The following is a 23,343-nucleotide window of genomic DNA, read 5'->3' as shown; positions in this document are numbered from 1 at the left end:
AAATGGATAACCTGGAAGAAAGGACAGATTCTTAGAAAAGTTCAATCTTACAAGACTGAACCAGGAAGAAATAGAAATTATGAACAACCCAATTACAAGCACTGAAATTGAAGCTGTGATCAAAAATCTCCCAAAAAACAAAAGCCCAGGACCAGATGGCTTCACAGGAGAATTCTATCAAACACTTAGAGAGGAGCTAATGCCTATCCTTCTAAAACTCTTTCAAAAACTTGCAGAGGAAGGAACACTTCCAAACACATTCTATGAGGCCACCACCACCCTGATACCAAAACCAGAAAAGGGCAACACAAAAAAAGAAAACTACAGGCCAATAACACTGATGAACAAAGATTCAAAAATCCTCAACAAAATTTTAGCAAACAGAATTCAGCAACACATCTAAAAGCCCATACACCATGATCAAGTTGGGTTTATTCCAGGAATGCAAGAATTCTTCAATTTGTGATACATCATATGAAGAAATTGAAAGATAAAAACCATATGATAATCTCAATAGTTGCAGAAAAAGCCTTTGACAAAATTCAGCACCCATTTATGATTAAAATTCTTCAAAAAAATGGGCATAGAAGGAACCAATCTCAACATAGTAAAGGCCATAAAGATAAGCCTATAGCAAACATTATTCTCAATGGTGAAAAACTGAAAGCGTTGCCCCTAATCAGGAAAAAGACGAGGGTATCCACTTTCACCTCTATTATTCAACATAGTTCTGGATGTCCTAGCTTCAGCAGTCAGAGAAGAAAAAGAAATAAAAGGAATCCAGATTGGAAAAGAAGAAGTAAAGCTCTCACTGTTTGCAGATGACATGCTACTGTACATAGAAAACCCTAAAGATAGTATCAGAAAATTACTAGAGCTAATCAGTGAATTTAGCAAAGTTGCAGGATACAAAATCAATACACAGAAATCATTTGCATTCCTATATACTAACAATGAAAAATCAAAAGAGAAATTAAGGAATTAATCCCATTCACCATCACAACAGAATGAATTAAATATCTAGGAATAAACCTACCTAAGGAGACAAAATAACTGTACACAGAAAATTATAAGACACTGATGAAAGAAATCAAAAATGACATAAACAGATGGAGAGATATTCCATTTTCCTGGGTAGGAAGACTCAATATTGTCAAAATGACTATACTATCAAACACAATCTATAGATTCAATGTAATCCCTATGAAATTACCAATGGCATTTTTCATAGAACTAGAATAGAAAGTTTCACAATTCATATGGAAACACAAAAGATCCCAAATAGCCAAAGCAGTCCTGAGAAAGAAGAATGGAGCTGGATTATACTACAGATTATACTACAGATTGTACTTCAAATTATACTTCAGATTATACTACAAAGCTACAGTCATCAAGACAGTATGGTACTGGCACAAAAACAGAAATATAGACCAATGGATCAAGATAGAAAGCCCAGAAATAAACCCAAGGACCCTTGGATATCTTATTTTTGACAAAGGAGGAAAGAATATATATAATGGGGCAATGACAGCCTCTTTAGTAAATGGTGCTGGGAAAACTGGACAGCTTCATGCAAAAGAATGAAATTAGAACACTTCCTAACACCATACACAAAGATAAACTCAAAATGGATTGAAGACCTAAATGTAAGACCAGACACTATAAAACTCTTAGAGGAAAACATAGGCAGAACACTCGATGACATAAAGCGAGATCCTCTGTGACCCACCTCCTAGAGGAATGGAAGTAAAAACAAAAGTAAACAAGTGGGACCTGATTAAACTTAAAAGCTTTTGCACAGCAAAGGAGACTCTAAGCAAGGTGAAAAGACAACCCTCAGAATGGGAGAAAATAATAGCAAATGAAACAACTGACAAAGGATTAATTTCCAAAATATACAAGCTGCTCATACAACTCAATAGGAGATAAACAAAGAACCCAATCAAAAAGTGGGGAAAAGACCTAAACAGACATTTCTCCAAAGAAGACATACACATGGCTAACAAACAAATGAAAAGATGTTCAATACTGCTCATCATTAGAGAAGTGCAAATCAGAACTACAATGAGATATCACCTCACACCAGTCAGAATGGCCCTCATCAAAAAGTCTACAAAGAATAAATGCTGGAGAGGGTGTGGAGAAAAGGGACCCTCTTGCACTGTTGGTTGGAATGTAAATTGATACAGCCACTATGGAAGATGGTATGGAGACTCCTTAAAAAACTAGGAATAAAACCACCATATGACCCAGCAATCTCACTCCTAGGCATATACCCTGAGGAAACCAAAATTGGAAAAGACACATATATCGCATTGTTCATTGCAGCACTGTTTAAAATAGCTAGAATATGGAAGCAACCTAGACATCTATTGACAGATGAGTGGATAAAAAAGTTGTGGTACATATGCACAATGGAATATTACTCTGCCATAAAAGGGATGCATTTAAAATATGAAGTGGATGAACCTAGAACCTATTACACAGAGTGAAGTAAGTCAAAAAGAGAAAGATAAATATTGTATACTAATGCATATATACGGAATCTAGAAAAATGGTACTGAAGAATTTACTTACAGCACAGCAGTGGAGAAACAGACATAGAGAATAGACTTGTGGACATGGGGAGAGGGGAGGAGAGGGTGAGATGCGTGGAGAGAGTAACATGGAAACCTACATTACCATATGTAAAGTAGTTAGCCAACAGGAATTTGTTGTATGGCTCAGGAAACTCAAACAGGGCTCTGTATCAACCTAGAGGGTGGGGTGGGGAGGGAGATGGGAGCGAAGTTCAAAAGGGAGGGGATATATGTATACCTATGGCTGATTCATGCTGAGGTTTGACAGAAAAGAACAAAATTCTGTAAAGCAATTATCCTTCAATAAAAAATAAATAAATTAGAAATAACCTAAGTACAACTGAAACTCCTGAACATTATAAATAAAACAGATACAAAAAGACTCTGAAAGGTGGAGAGAGAAGGAACACCAGAGAGACCTCAAGACTTGAGGAATGACATGGTGGTAAGTTCCCTGGATTTGTTTTGTCTCATGTATCCCAGAGTTAGAGCTCAAAAAGCTTGCAACATGGAAACACCAATGGGGACAGACAAAAAACCAAAGCAAGGCTGTCTCTCTAACCCAAGGACCAGAAAAGGAGGTAGACTAGCCACACAGAAGATTTTAGACAATAACTCCTCTGTTCCAGTCAAACATCACAGGAAAAAAATGTGGCCCATTCTCAAACCCACCTGCAAAGAAAGGGTTGAAAATACAGACTTTCACCCTTCTTAAACTGTAATCAGGTGTAACCTCCCTACTGGGGTGATGTCAAAGAAGGCTGAGTGGGGAGCTGGGATGGACCTACTAGACAGAAAATCAGCAAGGATACAGAAAAACTCAACAATTCCCTCAACAAATGGTTTCTAATTTGACATTTATAGAACACTCCATCCAACAAAGAAGACTAGACATTATTTTCAAGTGCCCATGGAAGAAGCTATGTTACACCATATCCTGTGCCATAAAACAAGCCTTAACCAATTAAAAAACAATTGAAGTAAAATGAAATGTATTCTGTGACCACAATGGAATCAAACTATAAATCAATAATAACAGAAAGATAACAGGAAAATATCTAAACACTTGGAAACCAAACAGCACACTTCTAAATAATCCATGGGTCAAAGATGAAATCTCAAGAGGAATTTTAAAAATACATTACACAGAATGAAAATACAACATAGGAAAATTTGTGGTATGCAATTAAAACAGTGTTTAAAGGGAAATTTATAGAAAAGAGAAAAAGCCTCAAATCAATAATCTATGTTCCTACCTCAAGAAACTAGAAAAAGAAGAGCAAGATAAACCCAGAAGAAAGGAAATTAAGAGCAGAAATCAATAAAATTGAAAACAGGAAAACAATTAGATAAATCAGTGAAACAAAGATCAGTAAAATTGACAAACTCCAGTAAGACAAAGGGAGGGGGAAAAAGAGAAAACGCATGTTGTTAATATCGGGAACAAAATGAGTATCCATCACTTTGACATCAAAAGGAATAAATACTAAGGACAACTCTACACACTTTGACAATTTTGATGAAACTTACCAATTCCTTAAAAAACACAAATGCCCCAAATGCACTCAATAGAAATAGATGATTGGAATAGCCCTATCACTATTATTAAGAAAATTGAGTTCATAATTTTAAAACTCCCAGAACAGAAATACCCAGGTCCTATGGTTGCACTGGAGAATTCTACCAAATCTTTAAAGAATTAACACCAATTCTATACAATCTCTTCCAGAAAACAATTAGATAAATCAGTGAAACAAAGATCAGTAAAATTGACTGATCAATTTTAGAAGAGGAGAAAATACTTCCCAAATAATTTTATGAAGCTTATATTATCTTGATACCAAAACCAGATGACAATTACACAACAAAAATGAAAACTACAGACCAACATCTCTCATGAAAATAAAAGTAAAACTCCTAAACACAACATTAGTAAATAGAATTCAGTAATAAGAATTATACACCATTATCAAGTGAAGGCTATTCCAGAGATGCAAGATGGTTTCAATATCTGAAAATAAATCAATGCAATACACAATATTAATAGACTAAAGAAGAACAATCACATGATTATGTAAATCAATGCAGAAAAGACACTTCACAAAAATCCAACACCAATTATAATAAAAAAGAAAAAACAACACCCTCAGAAATAAGAAAAGAAAGGAATTTTCTCAACTTGAAAAAGAGCAGCCACAAAACACAGCTAACACTCAATGGTGAAAGACTGAATGCTTTTCTCCTCAGATTGTGAACAAGGCAAGAATGTCTGCCCTCACACACTGCTGAAAGTTCTAGCCAGTATAATCAGGCAAGAAGAGGAAATAACATGCATACAGATTGAAAAGGAAGAAATAAAACTGTCCCTATTTGGAGATAACCTGATAATGTATGAAGAAAATTCCAACAAACCACAAAACAGTTCCTAGAACTAATAAGTTAAGTTTGGCAAGGTTGCAGGATACAAGATAAGCACATGGAAATAAATCATATTTCTGTATACCAGCAATGAACAAATGGATGCCAAAATTTAAAAGTATAATAACATGTACAATTTCTCAAAATAAAATGCTTAAGTGTAAGATATAACAAAACTTGATAGTAATTGTACACTCAAAACTACAAAATGATGATGAAAGAATTCAAAGAAGACCTAAATAAATTGAGAAATATACTGTGTTCATGAATGAGAAGACTCAACATAGTAATGGACGTCATGCATGTGTGCTCAGTCGCTCAGTCATGTTTGACTCTTTGGGACCCCATGGACCATAGCCCACCAGGCTCCTTTGTCAATTGAAATTTTCTAGGCAAGAATACTGAAGTGGGTTGCCATTTCCTTCACCAGTAAAGATGTCAAGTCTCCCCATATTTATATACAGGTTTGGTGCAATTCCTATCAAAAAAATAAATCAACTTAAAGTGCATTACAAACTAACCTTGGGAATTACCTGCTGGTCGAGTGGTTAAGAATATGCCTTTCAACGCAGGGGATGTGGGCTCCATCCCTGGTTGGGGAACTAAGATCCCAAATGCCACAGGTCAACTAAGTCCTTGTACTACAAGTGAAGAGCCCTTGCACTGCAACTACAGAAGCCCACATACCACCGCTGCTGAGCCCATGTGTTCTAGAGTCCATGCTCCACAATAGGAGAAGCCTATGCGCCACAGCTAGAGAAGTCCTGCACCACGATGAGAAGCCCTTGTGTCACAACAAGAGAAGTCTGTGTGGTACGACTGGAAGCCCCTGTGCCACAACAAAGACCCAGTGAAGCCAAAATAACAAAATAACAAACAAACAAACAACCCCCCTTCAAACCAAACTAACCTTATTTTGGTAATTACTTTGAAATATATATATATATATGTATATATATATTTATATGTGCATCAAATCATCATGTTGTACACCTTAAACTTACACCATATTATATGCCAATTATATCTCAGTAAAGCTGGAAAATGCATCATGAACTTGAATGAAAAATGTAAAACTATAAAATGTTTAGAGAAAAGAAAACATTTGGAATCCGCTGCTGCTAAGTCACTTCAGTCGTGTCTGACTCTGTGCGACCCCAGAGATGTCAGCCCACCAGGCTCCCCTGTCCCTGGGATTCCCCAGGCAAGAACACTGGAGTGGGTTGCCATTTCCTTCTCCAATGCATGAAAGTGAAAAGTGGAAGTGAAGTCCTCAGTCGTGTCCGACTCTTAGCGACCCCATGGATTGAAGCCCACCAGGCTCCTCCGCCCATGGGATTTTCCAGGCAAGAGTGCTGGAGTGGGGTGCCATTGCCTTCTCCAGTTGGAATCTAGAGCTAGGCATATAGGCTAGATTTTGTATATGACAATCAAACCATGATGCGAACAGATAATTTCATTGAAAAGGATATATGGATGGCAAATAAGCACATGAAAAGATGTTTTATCACTTGCCATTAGGGATATGAAAATTAAAACCACCATAAGATACCACTACATATCTATCAGAATGACTAACTTTAAAAAAAAAATGACCACACCAAATGTTTGAGAAGATGCCAAGAAACTGGATCATTCATATATTGCTGATGGGAATGTAAAATAGTATGGCCGTTCTATAAAACAGTTTGGCAAGTTTCTTTAAAAGCTAAACTTGCAACTCTTGAACCATATGACCCAGCAATTGCACTCTTGGACATTTATCCAGAGAAATGAAAACTTCTCTTCACATAAAATCCTGTTACATGATTGTTCACAGCAGCTTCATTTGTAATAGCCCCAAACTGGAAATAATCCACATGTCCTTCAACAGGCAAGTGGATAAACTATTTCTCTACATCCAAGCCATGGAAAATTACCCAGCAATTAAAAGAAACAGGATATCGATACATACAATAACCTGGATAAATCTCCAGATAATTATATTGACTGAAAAACTAAACAATTCCTAAAGGTTACATTCTGGATGATTTTATTTACATACCATTATTGATAAGACTTAAGTTTAGAAATAGAGAGTAGATTGGTGGTTGTCAGGGGTTAAGGAGGAGGTGAAGGGTGGGATAAAAATTGGGGGTAGCTATGAAAGGGCAACTTGAAGGATCCTTGTGGTGATGAAAATTTTCTGTATCTTGACTGTTACTATCCTGCAGGTGATACTGTACTACAGTTTTGTAAGAGGTTGCCATTGAGGAAAACTGGGTGACGGGTATATGAGATCTCTCTATTATTTCTAAGCGACATGTGAATCTACAATTACATCAAAATAAAAAGTTTAATTAATTAAAAAAAATGAATTAGATCCATGCGTCCTGACATGGTAAGGTTTCTAAGATACATTGTTAAGTGAAATAAAGCAAGTTAAAGATCAGTGTATACAGTGTAATACTATTTATTTTTAAATACCCACACACAACCAAACTATGTATACATAGAAAAAGACTTGGAAGAGAGTACTCTTCCCTGATAACAGTGGTTGTTACCTCTGGGGAGCAGAGCTGGGAAAGGAAAAGAGTTTTAACTGTAGCTAGATTGTTTCATTTTTTTTTTTTTACAATGAAAATATCTTCATATGCCACTTGTATAGTAAAAACATTATCCTGGACACAGCAACAGTGTACTAGGAACTCAAACCTGTTTTGCTTGTCCTGATCTGACCTACCCATATTTCACCACCAGTATGGCCAGAGGGCCCAGCTCATATCCCCCTGCCCTTGAGCCTCAAGGAAGTGCCTCCTAGGTCCACCTTACTTGTAATCAGGCCCACTAGCGCTACCACTGATGTATGGAAGTACCACCTGGAAGGGCCAATGTCCCCATGACTGTGAACCTACCCATTGCTGCTGACGACTTAGAAACACACAAAGCTCAGCCATGCTAATCAGTGAAACAGCAGTTTCCATAAGATTCTAGTTGAAAAGCTGTCATGCAAGTTTCAATGCTGAGGGCACCAAAGACCCGCCCCCCTCCCCCCGCCCTCTGATTTGAAAATGTGGCAGCAGTCAAGACTCTTTGAAGGAAACTGAGAGCAGCAGGCATGAATAGCAATTGGACAACTACCCCTAGCTGTGCCTGGCTGAGAGCAGACTCACCCTCGGGTGGCTTCTGAGAGTGCATTCATTCATTGACCAGATATTCACTGAGCACCTACCATATACTATTCTAGGCAGTGATAATAGCAGTGAATCAAACAAAGTCCCTGCCTTTATGAGGCTCCCATTCCAGTGGGGGAGCAGATGATAGGCAAGATAAATAAATTATATGTTAGGTGGTATTAAGTGCTATACAATAATGTATCAACAGCATGAAAGAAGGATGTAAGGTGTTGAGTGCTGGGGATTGAAATTTTAAGAAATGGTGGCCAGAGAAGTCTTCACTGAGAAGGTAACATTTCAGTGGAGAGCTGGAGGAAGTGAGGGAGCCAGCTATAAAGATATCCAGAGGTTGTGGACATTTTTAATTTTCCCCTTCAGATTTTGTCCACCCCTCTCCACCCAGCTTTGTGCCCTGGTAGGCTGACCTGTATGGACTGCATTGACAGGCTCCCTCGCCCTCTGGCTTCGGGTTAGGTTTGACCAATGGGAGGCACCTGCAAGGAGATCAGAAGGAAAGAGAAAATGAGATTTGTCATCAGCTCTCGCTGTTCAGGTTCATCACAGGTTGGCTGCATCCCTCCACCAAAGACCTCAGCTCCTCTCAGGTGGCCCTCTTTAGACAGCAACTTTCCACAGTTCCCATAACTGCTCTCTCCCAGCATCCTGACTGATGTGCTGGGGAAAAGCATTCCATGTATAAGGAAAAGCAAGCACAATACATTAATGTGCCTGGAAAGCATAAAGAATGATCAGGAGACTAGTGTGGCTGGGATGAAGGAGGTGATGGAGGGATTTGGAGTAGATAATGTCAGGGAGGTAAGGGAAGAGCAGATTCTGAGGGCTTTGAACGCTATTCTAAAGTCTTTGGCTTTTAATATGAGTGAGATGGGGAACAATTAGAAGATGTTTGTTGAGCAAAAGATTGACTCGGACTATGTTTTAATGGCATCATTAAGGAGATCAGTGACAGTCAAGAGAGGATGATGGCTTGGACTAGATGGAGGCAACAAAGATGGTAAAAAGTGATTGGATTCCAAGTAGATTTTGAAGGTGATGCAGAAGAATCCTGTTCATTAAAATGACCAGAGCGAAAGCCCAAGCCCAAGATCAGAGACTTGTCGCCTGCTTGTCATTGCATATTACTGAAAATTCTGTTATTCCATGAGATTTCAGAAGGCCCGGCATATAGCACAATAATCCTAATCCCTTACTACTTGTGCAGGACACACAACTTTATACCAAAGGCACAGCCCCAAAGATTCCCAGAGTGTACCTGACTCCAGAACAATTCCATTAAACTGTCATCACAGACTTTCCAGCCAATCTACCCTACCTTAAAGCCACAACTCCATAGGGTTTGCACTGCATGCCATTTTGGCCCCTGATTTGGGTCCAGCCTCTTTACCTCCACTGGCTCCTCTGTGAGTTGGCCTAACCATGTCACATCAGAATTTTGGGAAACATTGTCAAACCTGTCCTGTTCCTACCTCCTGTCCTCTGCCCACCATCACTCACAGGTTGGCAGCAGACAGATGGCATCCATCAACCATTGAGCTGATAGGGATGGGTCCCAGGGATAGTCAGAACAGTGAGGGCAATATCTCAAAGTTACCATGATGTTTTAAAGCTTGAAACACTTAAACCTTGCTTTATCATCAACATTTTATTAGGAAAGTATGTGTAACATTGACTTAATATCAGGGTAGGGACTGAGGAAACTAAACAAGTAAAGGTACCATGATTTTGATAAGGATTTTAAAATTTGCCTAGCAGCTACCAACCAGATTACTGGCAGATCACTGGGAAGAAGAGAAAATAAAAAACGCAGCTCCATAGGCTAAAAGCTCCCAGCTTGAAGTGTCTTCTGGGAAGAAAAGCAGCCTGGTATTTTTGAATGCATGCTGTTGATGTTCAGGATAAGGCCTATTGCTTCATATTCATGAACACCCGGCAAAGACACCCAGCTGGAAGCTGGAAAACAGCACATGATTCTGAAGATTCATTCCAGAGCCAGGGAAAATTGATGGTATTTTGTTTATGTTCAAAGAAATCAATCCAGAGATCAGCCCCACAGCCAAAGTCAGCAAGACCAGGGAGAAAACTGCTGCCAATCGTGGAGGGGATGACCTGCATTGGAATCTCAGATTCAGGACTTTGAAGTTGTGTACCCTTAGGTAAGATTCTTAACCCTCCCAGGACCTCAACGTTCTAATCTGTAAAATATAGATGATACCTAACTCACAGAGTTACATTAAGGATCAAAAGAGCTTGTGTGCATAAAATGTATCCAATGTGGCCTCTGGGATACTAGCTGTTCACTACATGTTTTCTTTTTCTCTTGTCCACTTATCTTTGGCAAGAGCAGGGCCAGTGGTAGGGGGTAACTATGGAGTACCAGTGGGCCCTGATGCCCTTAGGAAGAGCTATCTGAGGAATTCTCTGGCTCTTTCATGCCAATACTGTTTTTTTTTTTTTTGGCTCTTTGTTAAATGGGCATCCTGGGCAGCTGGCATTTGATCACAGCAGGACGGGTTCTATACTCAGCTTGGCACTGAAGGGCACTAATGCCTATTAATTAACTATACATTCAACTGACCTGCCTAGGCAGCTGCTTTCATTTCTAGAATCCCAAATCTTTTCTTATTTTATTTTAGGTTATTTGAATTCCTATGTGTGGAAGCTGATGGTGCAGACCTTGGCTCTCTTCTCTTTCATGACTTCAGTTTCTCCTCTCTTCTCCATTCAACTCCCTCTGCCTGCCCGACACCTTGGCTCTCCATCTTTTTCCTTCTCTCCCTTACTTCTTTCACTAACCCTCATTCAAAGACAGTGCTCATGGAGACAGTAGTTAAAAGTGGCTCAAGTGTGTTATGGCTGATGCATGTTGATGTATGGCAGAAACCAACACAATATTATAAAGCAGTTATTCTTCAATTAAAAATTTGTTGTTGTTCAGTCACTCAGTCGTGTCTGACTCTTTGCGACCCATGGCTTCCCTGTCCATCATCATCTCCTGGAGCTTACTCAAACTCATGTCCATTGAGTTGGTGATGCCATCCAACCATCTCATCCTCTGTCATCCCCTTCTCCTCCTGCCTTCAATCTTTCCCAGCATCAGGGTCTTTTCTAATGAGTCAGCTCTTTGCATCAGGTGGCTAAAGAATTGGAGCTTCAGCTTCAGCACCAGTCCTCCAATGAATATTCAGGACTGATTTCCTTTAGGATTGACTAGTTTGATCTCCTTCCAGTCCAAGAGACTCTCAAGAGTCGTCTCCAACACCACAGGTCAAAAGCATCAATTCTTCAGCACATAGCCTTCTTTATCATCCAACTCTCACATCATACAAGACTATTGGAAAAACCATAGCTTTGACTATATGGACCTTTGTCGGCAAAGTAATGAACGTCTCTGCTTTTCAATATGCTGTCTAAGTTGGTCACAGCTTTTCTTCCAAGGAGCAAGCATCTTTTAATTTTGTGGCTACAGTCACAGTCCACAGTGATTTTGGAGCCCAAGAAAATAAAGTATATCACTGTTTCCATTGTTTCCCCATCTATTTGCCATGAAGTGATGGAACCAGATGCCATGATCTTAGTTTTTTGTATGTTGAGTTTTAAGCCAGCTTTTTTACTCTCCTCTTTCACCTTCATCAAGAGGCTCTTTAGTTCCTCTTCACTTTCTGCCAAAAGGGTGTTGTCATCTGCATATCTGAGGTTATTGATATTTCTCCCGGCAATCTTGATTCCAGCTTGTGCTTCATCTAGCCCAGAATTTCACATCATGTACTCTGCATTGAAGTCATATAAGCAGGATGGCAATATAAAACCTTGATGTACTCCTTTCCTAATTTGGAACCAGTCCATTATTCCATGTGCGTTCTAACTGTTGCTTCTTGATCTGCATACAGGTTTCGCAGAAGGCAGGTAAGGTGGTCTGGTTTTCCCATCTCTTGAAGAATTTTCCACAGTTTATTATGATCCACACAGTCAAAGGCTTTAGCATAGTCAATGAAGCAGAAGTAGATGTTTTTTTCTGGAATTCTTTTGCTTTTTCAATGATCCAACAGATATTGGCAATTTGATTTCTGGCTCCTCTGCCTCTTCTAAATCCTGCTTGAACATTTGGAGTTCTTGGTTCACTTACTGTTGAAGCCTAGCTTGGAGAATTTTGAGCATTACTTTGCTAGCATGTGAAATGAGTGCAGTTGTGCAGTGATTTGAAGATTCTTTGGCATTGTCTTTCTTTGGGATTGGAATGAAAACTGACATTTTTCCAGTCCTGTGGCCACTACTGAGTTTTCCATATTTGCTGGCATTTTGAGTACAGGCCTTTCACAGCATCATCTTTTAGGATTTGAAACAGCTCAACTTGAATTCCATCACCTCCACTAGCTTTGTTCCTAGTGATGCTTCCTAAGGCCCACTTGACTTCACACTCCAGGATCTCTTGCTCTAGGTGAGTGATCACATCATTGTGGTTATCTGGGTCATTAAGATCTTTTTTGTATAGCTCTTCTGTGTATTCTTGTTACCTCTTCTTAATATCTTCAGCTTCTGTTAGGTCCATACCATTTCTGTCTTTTATTGGGCTCATCTTTTCATGAAATGTTCCACTGATGTCTCTAATTTTCTTTGAGAGATCTCTGCTGCTGCTGCTGCTAAGTCACATCAGTCGTGTCCAACTCTGTGCGACCCTATAGACGGCAGCCCACCAGGCTCCTCTGTCCTTGGGATTGTCCAAGCAAGAATACTGGAGTGGTTGCCCTTTCCTTCTCCAATGCATGAAAGTGAAAAGTGAAAGTGAAGTCACTTAGTCGTGTCTGACTCTTCTCGACCCCATGGACTGTAGCCCACCAGGCTCCTCTGTCCATGGGATTCTCCAGGCAAGAGTATTGGAGTGGGTTGCCATTGCCTTCTCCATAAGAGATCTTTAGTCTTTCTCATTATATTGTTTTCCTCTATTTCTTTTCATTGTTCATTTAAGAAGGCTTTCTTATCTCTCCTTGCTATTCTTTGACACTCTGCTTTCAGATGGGTATACCTTTTCTTTTCTCTTTGCCTTTCACTTCTCTTCTTTTCTCAGCTATTTGTAAGGCCTCCTCAGACAATCATTTTGCCTTTTTTTCATTTCTTTTTCTTGGGGATGGTTTTGAACACCACCTCCTGTGCAATGTTACAAACCTCGGCCCATAATTCTCCAGGCAGTCTGTCTATCGGATCTAATGCCTTGAATGTCACTTCCACTGTATAATCATAAGGGATTTGATTTAGGTCACACCTGAATGGCCTAGTAGTTTTCCCTACTTTCTGCAATTTAAGTCTGAATTTGGCAATAAGAGGTTCATGATCTGAGCCACAGTCAGGTCCTGGTCTTGTTTTTGCTAACTGTATAGAGCCTCTCCATCTGTGGCTGCAAAGAATATAATCAGTCTGATTTCAGTATTGGTGATATCCATGTGTAGAGTCATCTCTTATGTTGTTGGAAGAGGGTGATTGCTATGACCAGTGCATTCTCTTGGCAAAACTCTGTTAGTCTTTGTCCTGCTTCATTTTGTACTCCAGGAGGAAACTTGCCTGTTACTCCAGGTATCTCTTTACTTCCTACTTTTGCATTCCAGTCCCCTATGATGAAAAGGGCATCTTTTTTTGGTGTTAGTTCTAGAAGGTCTTGTAGGGCTTCATAGAACTGCTCAACTTCAGCTTCTTCAGCATTAGTGGTTGGGGCATAGACTTGGATTACTGTGATAGTGAATGGTTTGCCTTGGAAACGAACATCATTCTGTCATTTTTGAGACTGCACCCAAGTACTGCATTTTGTACTCTTTTGTTGAATATGATGGCTATTCTATTTCTTCTAAGGGATTCTTGCCCACAGTAGTAGATATAATGTTCATCTGAATTAAATTCACCCATTCCTGTCCATTTTAGTTCACTGATTCCTAAAATGTTGATGTTCATTCTTGCCATCTCCTGTTTGACCACTTCCAATTTAACTTGATTCGTGGACCTAACATTCCAACTTCCTATGTAGTATTGCTCTTTACAGCATCAGACTTTATTTTCACCACCAGACACATACACAACTGGGCATTGTTTCTGCTTTGGCTCAGCCTCTTCATTCCTTGTGGAGCTATTTCTTCACTCTTCTCCAGTAGCATACTGGGCACCTACTGATCTGGGGATTTCATCTTTTAGTGTCATATCTTTTGCCTTCATGGGGTTCTCAAGGCAAAAATACTGAAGTGGTTTGCCATTCCCTTCTCCAGTGGACCACATTTTGTCAGAACTCTCCACCATGACCCATCGTTCTTGGGTGGCCCTACACAGCATAGCTCATAGTTTCATTGAGTTAGACATGTCTGTGATCCATGTGATCAGTTTGGTTAGTTTTCTGTGATTGTGGTTTTCATTCTGTCTTCTCTCTGATGGATAAGGATAAGAGGCTTGTGGAAGCTTCCTGATGGGAGAGACTGACTGAGGGGGATCTGGGTCTTGCTCTGATGGGTGGGGCCATGCTCAGTAATCCAATTTTCTGCTGATGGGAGGGGCTGTGTTCCCTCCCAGTACTTTGGCCTGAGGCTAAACTATGGCAGGTGCAGTGGCGGTAATGGTGACCTCCTTCAAAAGGACTTATGCCAGCATGCTGTGGCTCCCAGTACTGTTGTATTCAGTGCCCCGATCCTGCGGCTAGCCACTGTCAACCCACACCTCCGCTGGAGACTCCTGGACACTCACAAGCAAGTCTGGCTTAGTGTCTCGTGGGGACACTGCTCCTTTCTCCTGGCTCCTAGTGCACACAAGGTTTTGTTTGTGCCCTCTAAGAGTCTGTTTCCCCAGTCCTGTGGAAGTTCCATAATCAAATTCCCCACTGGCCTTCAAAGTCAAATTCCCTGTGAGTTCTCAGTCCCTTTGCTAGATCCCCAGGTTGGGAAATCTGTTGTGGGCCCTAGTAGTTTTGCAACAGTGTGAGAACTTCTTTGGTATAATTGTTCTGCAGTTTGTGGGGAATCTGCTTGGCAGGTCTATGGTGGGGCTAATGGCAACCTCCTCCAAGAAGACTTATGCCACACACCACACCTCCCAGGTCTGCTTCAGCCAGAGCCCCTGTCCCTGTGGCAGGACACTGCTGACCCGTGCCTCTGCAGGAGACACTCAAACACTCAAAGACAGATCTGTCTCAGTCTCTTGTGGGGTCCCTGGGTCCTGGTGCACACAAGGTTTTGTTTGCACCCTCTGAGCGTCTCTGGAGGGTATGAGGTTGGATTCTAAACACAGTTTTGTCCCTCCTTATGTCTTGTTGAGGCTTCTCCTTTGCCCTTGGACACAGAGTATCTTTTGATGGTGGGATCCAACATTCTCCTGTTGATGGTTGTTCAGCAGCTAGTTGCAATTTTGGAGTTCTCACAGGAGAAGATGAGTGCACATCCTTCTACTCCACTATCTTAACTACATCTATATAAATTTAAAAGAGAGAGAGAGAGAGACAGTCCTATGTGGAGTAAGGCAGCCTTAGTACCAAAAAATTTTTTTCTCTATTCTGAAATGAAAAAAAAAGTGGCTCAACTGGACCCATGGTCAGGCTTGGGGGCAACCATCATATTTTCTCTTTGCACTGTCCTATCAGCTCATCCCAAAGCCCACTTTCCCATCCCTTCACACTAGGCTGGGTAATGGGATGACAAAGCAAAACATGGCTGCTGCCCTAAGGGAACTCGCAGTCTAGTGGGAGAGACAGAAGCCCCATGGTGTATATCAAGAGACAGAGAGGGGAGTACAGAGATGCAAAAGTGTCTCTTTGCCTCTGAGGGGTCAAGAAAAGCTTTACAAAAGAGGGGAGACTTGAACTTGGCCTTGAAGCGTGAATTTACTTTTCAAAATGGAGAGAGGTTCAAAGGGTATTTCAGGGAAGGAGGTGGCGTTGAGGATAGGTCAGTGTGTGGTTGGTCAGTGCTCTGTGTAGCCAGAAGTTAAGGTCTAGGAGATGAGTACCAACAAGTCATAAAGGAGAATCTAGAGCCAGCTTTCTGGGCAGCGGGACTGCAGGGGGTTAGGGTACAAGGCCGAGGTGGTTGGACCTGGTGAATGCTGAGAAGGGACACGAAGAAAGCCATGTTTTAAGAAGATAATTCTGGAAAACAGAGAGACAAGAAGAAAAACAGAGGCCAGTTAGGAGCCTGCTACAATGGTCCTGGCATGAGTGGAAGCCCTGAACTAGGGTGCTGACCTTAGGAATGGAAATGAAGGGGCAGTGATGTCCCCAGGGCCTATTTTTCTAGCTTTGGCCTCTGGTTCTGAATTCACTCTTCACCTCTTCCCCAATACCTTCTCCTTTGATGATCTTAGTAAATGCTGATCTCAACCAGAACTTCCACTTCAAAGTGGATTTATCCCAAATATATCTTGCGGTTGACTTCAAACCTACATCTAGGATCAGATAGTGGCTATTTTTGAACATTCTCAAAATATCATCTCATCAGCATGTTCAAAACAGTCATTGCGGTGTCTGTACCTCAGCCCTAGGCCAGTCCGGGAGAACCATGGACCTCAGCCACCTTATGGGCTTCTGGGGCCTAATTCAGCCACTGAAGGATTATTTTACACCTTTCTGGGACAAATTTTATTTCCTAATTATAAACCACCAATTCCATGTGGACTTGGAAGATTCAACACGTTCACACCTTGGGGATGGCCTTCCTTCCCCTCATGTCCTCTCAAGTCTTTCAGGGGTGGCCCCCAGCTAGGGGTGGGTCCTCCCAGCCCCTGGAAATATTTGAAAATGCATAGAGGCATTTCTAATTGTCACAATGACTCTGGGGTGCTGAGTAATCCAGAAGTCATGATGTTGAACATCCTGCAGTGCACACGAGTGTCCCATACTGCAAAGAATTGTCGCACCCCAAGGGCCAGTAGTACTCTCATTGAGAAACACTGTGACCATGAGCTCGGTTGAAGGCAAGGATTCTATTTTGTTCTCTACTGAGCATTGCCCTTGGTGCTGGGGAAAGAAAAATGAACAAGACTTGTGCAGTGCCTTTGCCCCTGTCTCTTAGTTGGGTAGGATAAAGATGATCCTGCGATAGAGGCTAAAAGTCAATAATGCATCACCTTCCATAACTACCATGGGGTCCCTTCCTAGTGAGTGGAATGTACTGATAGTTAAATGATGAATTGAAATTCATTCATTCATTCATTCAAGGAGCACTCGAATAGCTTGTGAACTTTTCAAAGTACTTTCTCACACATGATCTTGCTGGAGCTGGCCTGGGAGGAGAGAAGGATTGGGGCAGGGGCTGGAAGCAGAGTTGAGGCCTGAGAGGTTCCTACCCAGCTTGGGCCAAAACAGACAAAGCCAATCAGACAGTCTCCTGGGACTGGGGCGGGGTTGGGGGAGGTCTGGTGTGAATGGAAATATGTGCCACATGGCCTGAATTGCAGGGGCCAGCCTTAGGCTCCCACAGCCCCCAAACACTTCCAGATGGATTTATTTATAACTTCCAAAGCAGAGGCAGCACTCTGTTCCTTTTCTTCACTCTCCTCCCCACTCCTGGAACAAAGCTTGGCTGCTCCTTGCCACTCTGGAAACGAGCAGGAGCCAGGGAATGTGCTGTAGTGCTCAGCCTGGGTTCACGGTCACTGCCTGCCCCCTAGGTAGCAACTGCAGCTCACTGTGTGGGTGCTGGTTGAGCTGGTCATATTCCTGCCGACCCAGCCCATGTAGGCTCTCTGCTAAATGGGTTGTGTGAGCCAGGCACGTTCACTCTAGCAAGTTTCCATTTCAGACATGCCTCCACTTCGTGGTCAGTCACATCCATTTCTTCTTATTCTCTGTCTTTGGAAGATTCTGAGCTTCATCCCCTCCACCTTCTCCCACAGGATACTGCTCACTGTACAGGCTGCCAGAAGCTTTGGTCTTGGACATTTTCCAAATCAGGAAACTGAAGCTCAGAGAGGTTAAGTGACTTGCCCAAGGATATACAGCACGTGAAATAGCAGAGCCAGACATCTAAAGCCCTAAACTCTGCCTCAGAGGTTAGTGCCTCCTGAGCCTCAAGTTTCCTCACGTGTGAAGTGGGATGAATGCATGGCAGGTGGTTTGGTTGGAAGTGTGGGCTCTGGAACTGCTCTGCATGCTGTATGTGCTGGTTCTGTCGTTTACTGGCTGGATGAGCTTCAATGAGTCACTCTTCCTCTCTGTAAATCAATTTCTTTATCTTTCTTTGAAAGATTAAAGAAAGAATGGATTTTATCTTTCTTTGAAAGATTAAAGAAAGAATGGATTGAAATGGTTTAGAATAGTGTCTGACCCACAGTAAGCCCACAATAAATAATAATCAATATGATAGCTTATTGTTCAGCTGCATCATTAGAAAACTTACGGCTCCCATCTCTTGAAATATGGGCCAGGCCCCATACAAACATCACCTCATGACTCTTCACACTATATAGAGAGAAGTAAACTGGGTTTGGAGAGATTAATCACCTGCTTAAGGCCACCCTTGTAGGAATAGAGGAGGGCTTGAACCTGGTTCTAGGTGAGTTCAAAGTTATGGATTCTATGTTTCTTATAGTCTTATAAATTCCTACAGAATCTGAAAGATAAAAGCCCCTATATGGGTCCTTTGCCTTGCCTCTCCCACCACACCCCTATTCTCTCTTGTTTCCTTTAGGATAGGCCCAGGGGGCTCCCTCTGTCCCAGAGCTACAGCCCACGCAGCTGCCCTGAGCATTCTGGTGGCCCTAAGCAGGACCCGTGAGCACATCAGGCCCACAGGAACCTGGTACCCTGGGGCTGAGGCCTTCTGCTCCCCTTGTCTCCTTGCCACAGCTGGAACTGGTGGTAGCAGGAGGGGGATGGGGTGGCAAAGAAAGCAGATGAAGGCTCCAAGGTCAAGCTTCTAGATGTGCCATGTCTGTTTCTTGTACAACCTCTTTGCTCTCAAAAGTTACTCAGAACCAACGTCTGGTGAACCCACCTCTCTGCCTCCAAGGGTCCAGACAAATTTTCCTGCAGCTGTTCAGCAACACATGACACCAGATTTCTGCCCCAGTGGGAGTCTACAGTATTCTCACATTCCTTTCTGTTTGCTGCTGCGCAATGAAACATGTATTATTTCTGCATGTTTTCCCATCCCACACCACACGTCAGTACCACCAATAACAGCATGAGGGAATATAGCATAATCTCTGTGCACATATGGGCAAGGAAACCACCAGACACATCTCTCAATTGAATGTGACTCACCAAATGGGCTCCAAATCCCATCAACATTTAGATTCAATCTAGCTGTATTTCCCTCATCTTTTCAGTCATCATCCTGGGCTACCCAGGATGCTCAGAATTCCTGATAGTCCAAAGAATAAGTGCAGAGTTACTTCATAAATGCCCAGCACAGAAGGGAAAATGAATAAATGCTTGACTCTATCCAAAGCTTTGTCCACAACTCTGAGAGTTTGTGGACAGACATTACCAGAAAGTCCCAGAGGGCAGTTCCTCTCTGCTTCCAGCATTGACATTCAGGAAAGCTTCCTCATCAAGAATAGGCATTTACCATTACCCCAGAAACTACCAGATCTCCAGCCCCAGCCCTACTGTATAGAGGCCTTCTGAGCCTCGGTTACCTTCTCTGTTGTTCAGAGGCATCAATTATGTATCAGATATATGGTACTTGCTCAACAGAAGTACATTTATAAAGTTTTACCTTTTAGTAAAATTAAATTTTTACACATTATAGACTCATCTAGAGGATGATTCAGGAAATTCTTTATTTTCCCAATACTTATTGGGCATCTACTATGTACAGAGCTGCATGTGAGACACAAAAAAATTCAAAATAAAGTTTCTTTCCTTCAAGAGACTATAATATAGTTGGACGTTTAGATAAGTGTGGAATATTTCAGAATTTCCATATACCTTTAAGAGCCAGGCAAGTACTATAAATAAGTAAAGGAGGCTGGAGTAATATCATCATCGTAAGTGGTGGGGACTGTGACAAAGTGGAGAGCAAGAGGTCCATCTAACAGGAAAGTTGCCATCCCAATCCAGTTAACTACCACCCTGTGGGAATGCAGGGCTAGTATTACTAGATTTCTCCGTTTCTAAAGGAAGACAGAAATCTAGATTGAATGGAAGGATTAGTAATTGTGACTTGTTAGCAAATAATTTAGAAAAGAAACAAACCACATAGAGACCAAAGCAAACATATTCAGCCCATCAGCCACCAGTTTGCAACCTGTCCATACTTACTGACAGTAAGTTCTGGAAGTGCTCAGACAAGGATGGGAGCTCCTTGGGCTGGTATGACCTGGAAAGTTTTCCTCAAAGTGGTCAGATTCAGACCGGGCTCCAAAGTGTGAGTGTGAATCTGATAGGCAGAAGGGAAGAGCACAAAGCTTTTGGAAAGGATAGACAGGTGAACCAAGAAGGTTGTAATCAGGACTGAGGCAGTGAAGAGGTGTGTCTGGTTGTTATGAAGGATTCTTGGGGGGAAGGGCAACCTTTGGTCTCTGGTTAGTCTCAGTGGAGGAGGTTCTCATGACCACCAGAATCAGGAATCTCAGAGTGGAGGAAACAAAGGAAGAAGGGAACTACTACTTAGAGAGTCTGATTCTGAAAAGCCAGTCAGAGAGTAATATTAAACACAGACAGACAGATGCCTCATCAGCAGGCATGGGAAAAGCCACTTTAGTTAAGTCCAGGGCCTTTTCTAGAATATAGCAGTGTAAAAATGTATGAGAAGTGCAAATAAGTAATGCAGGATCCTGTCTGGTGACCAGAAACAGGTCCAGAAGGTGGGACTGGATAAACCACAGTACAATGAGACCTACCATACGGGGAAGGGGGCTCTGGTCCCATACAAACACTGGGGAAAGGGGAAAAAAATGCATGGAGCTTTGAAAAAGCCAGCAATCCACAAAATCCTGGAAACTATTTAAAAAACACTTTAGTAAGAGCCAAGGTAAAATATATGTCCAATATTAAAAGCTAAAGGATTAGAAACCATTCTCCCACAGGGCTCTCTGGCAGCTGGGAACTTATCTGAAGGAATGAAGGCATTTTACCCCAAAGTGGAGGGCATAAGAACGTGTGGTATGCAGGTGTCAAGGAAAATACTATTGGCCTCGTATCAGATTATGTAACCACTAAAACAAGAGGCAAGGTAGTTAAGCATCATGGAAAAAGCACAAGGGCGGTAGGCAAAATTGTGCCCCCCCCCAAAAAAAAATATGTTCATGCCCTAAGTCATTGGAACCGATGAATATGTTAGGTTAAAGAGCAAAGTTCAGAAATAAGGTTTGCAGACAGAGTTAAGGTTGCTAATCATCTGACCTCAAGACGGAGAGACTCTTTCACACGTAGTAGCTGGGCATAATGTATCACAAAGGTCCTTATAAAGTGAAAGAGAGGGGCAAGAGAGACAGAGTTAGAGAAGGAGATGTGACAGCAGAAGTGGGGGTCAGAGAGATACTGGTTTCAAAGAGGGAAGAAGGGGATAAAGACCAAGGAATGCAGGTAGTGTCTAGAAGCTAGAAAAGGCAAGTAAACAGATCCTCCCCTAGAAGCTCCAGAGGGAATGCAGCTTTGCTAACACCTTCATTTTAGTCCAGTGAGACCTGTTTTTGACATCTAACTTCCAGAACTAAGATAATACATTTCTGTTGCTTTAAGTAAATTTGTGGTAATTTGTTATAGCAGCAATAGGAAACTATTACAACTAGCTCTGAATTCAGATGTAGGGTTTAATCCTGACTCCACTATATAGCAATTACTTGACCTTGGTCCAATCAGTTAACTTCTCTGAGCCCTAATATCCTCATCTCATCCTCACAAATGATGTCCATAATACTTACACTTCACAGAGTTGAGGTGAAGGGCAACTAAGATCATGAACATAAAAAAGATAGTACAGCTTGGCACAGAGAAGGTACCTGGCAATGTTCTTCTCTTTCCAATGATGCATTTGATACTTAGGACAAGTGGTGTTTTGGTAAATGTTTAAGCATTGGCTTGTAAAAAAAATGCACATGTATATACATATATATGTAAATTTACTTCTTATGTAAGAAGTGAAATGCACAATTTATGAATAACAATGAAGTAATACTCTATTGCAAATTCCATATAACCAGTTAAATTTTTTATAATGCATTCATTAATTTTGCTGAACTCTCATATCCATAGCCATCTTACAGCTGCAAAAGAAGAGTGTAATTTCTACTTGAATGATGGTTGATATTTTCCTTTATGTTAATGAGTAAGAAGAAAGTTAAACCATGAAGAAGTGTTACAACTTGACAGATTAATCAGTGATTCAAACAACTCCTTTCTGAATCAGGTAATAGTTTCCATGTACTGCAAGCATATTTTTTCCATTTTTTTGGTGTTATGAAGATGGACATCATTTCTGAGGATGAGATGAGGATATTAGGGCTATAAACATAACACTCTTTTTTTTTCCCTTTCTTTTTTTTTAAGTTTAATGTACATTTTCTCCATCACTTTCTCAAGGCTAGAGTACAGTGAACAAAACAAAAATCTAAACCCTCATTTGTAGCATTCTCAGATTTTCATGTTATAAATACTCCCATTATGGCCTATTTCAAGCAACCTATGTGACATCACCAAACTCAGAGTGGGAAAGGATGCTCGGTAGTACACCATTCAGATGCAGTAGATGTGCTCAAGAGCACAGATCATAGTAAAATAACTAAGAGCTGGTGAATTTTAAGTATTTATTATTTTTAACATAATTTATTTAACTGAAGGTTTATATAATTTAATATTTTTGTTCAACAGTTAATTTTTAATTTTGAGATAATTTTAGACTCACAGAAGAGTTGCAAAAGCAGTGCAGAGAACTCCCCTGTATCCTTCACACAATTTTCCCTTATGTTGACATCTTATATAATTATAAAAATGTGTATCAAAACTGAAAAATTAACCTTGCTACAATATTATTGACTAAAGTATAAAGCTTATTTGGATTTAACCAATTTTTCCACAAAAGTCCTTTCTCTGTTCTAGGATCCAATCCAGGATCCCATATTGCATTTAGTTGGTCATTTATTTGGTAGAATGTCCCTCAATCTTGGCTTATTTTTTGTTTTCTCTTATAATTTACTTTTTAACGATGGCTGTGTTTAACAGTTGTTTCATGGAATTCCTAAATATTGAACAATCAGCTTTCATGAGC

The 23,343-nt window shown here is 41.0% G+C and overlaps 1 protein-coding gene across 4 annotated transcripts in view; it reads right to left on the bottom strand.

Annotated features, from left to right (window-relative positions):
* The window catches only part of NHSL2 (NHS like 2), a 302,976-nt gene that overhangs the window by 161,719 nt on the left and 117,914 nt on the right, over positions 1 to 23,343 (bottom strand). For all 4 annotated transcript variants that reach the window (XM_086388887.1, XM_086388891.1, XM_086388885.1 and 1 more), the window contains exon 2: positions 8,578 to 8,646. In XM_086388887.1, coding sequence (XP_086245013.1) covers positions 8,578 to 8,646 — 69 coding nt within the window. The remainder of the gene's footprint in view (positions 1 to 8,577; positions 8,647 to 23,343) is intronic.

Source organism: Bos grunniens, chromosome X, assembly GCF_055505025.1.
Source record: "Bos grunniens cultivar Pamir isolate PY7600 chromosome X, Bosgru_T2T1.0, whole genome shotgun sequence".
Lineage (NCBI taxonomy): Eukaryota > Metazoa > Chordata > Mammalia > Artiodactyla > Bovidae > Bos > Bos grunniens.
Note: the sequence above shows the minus strand (reverse complement) of the source record. Positions and strands in the feature narration are given on the sequence as shown.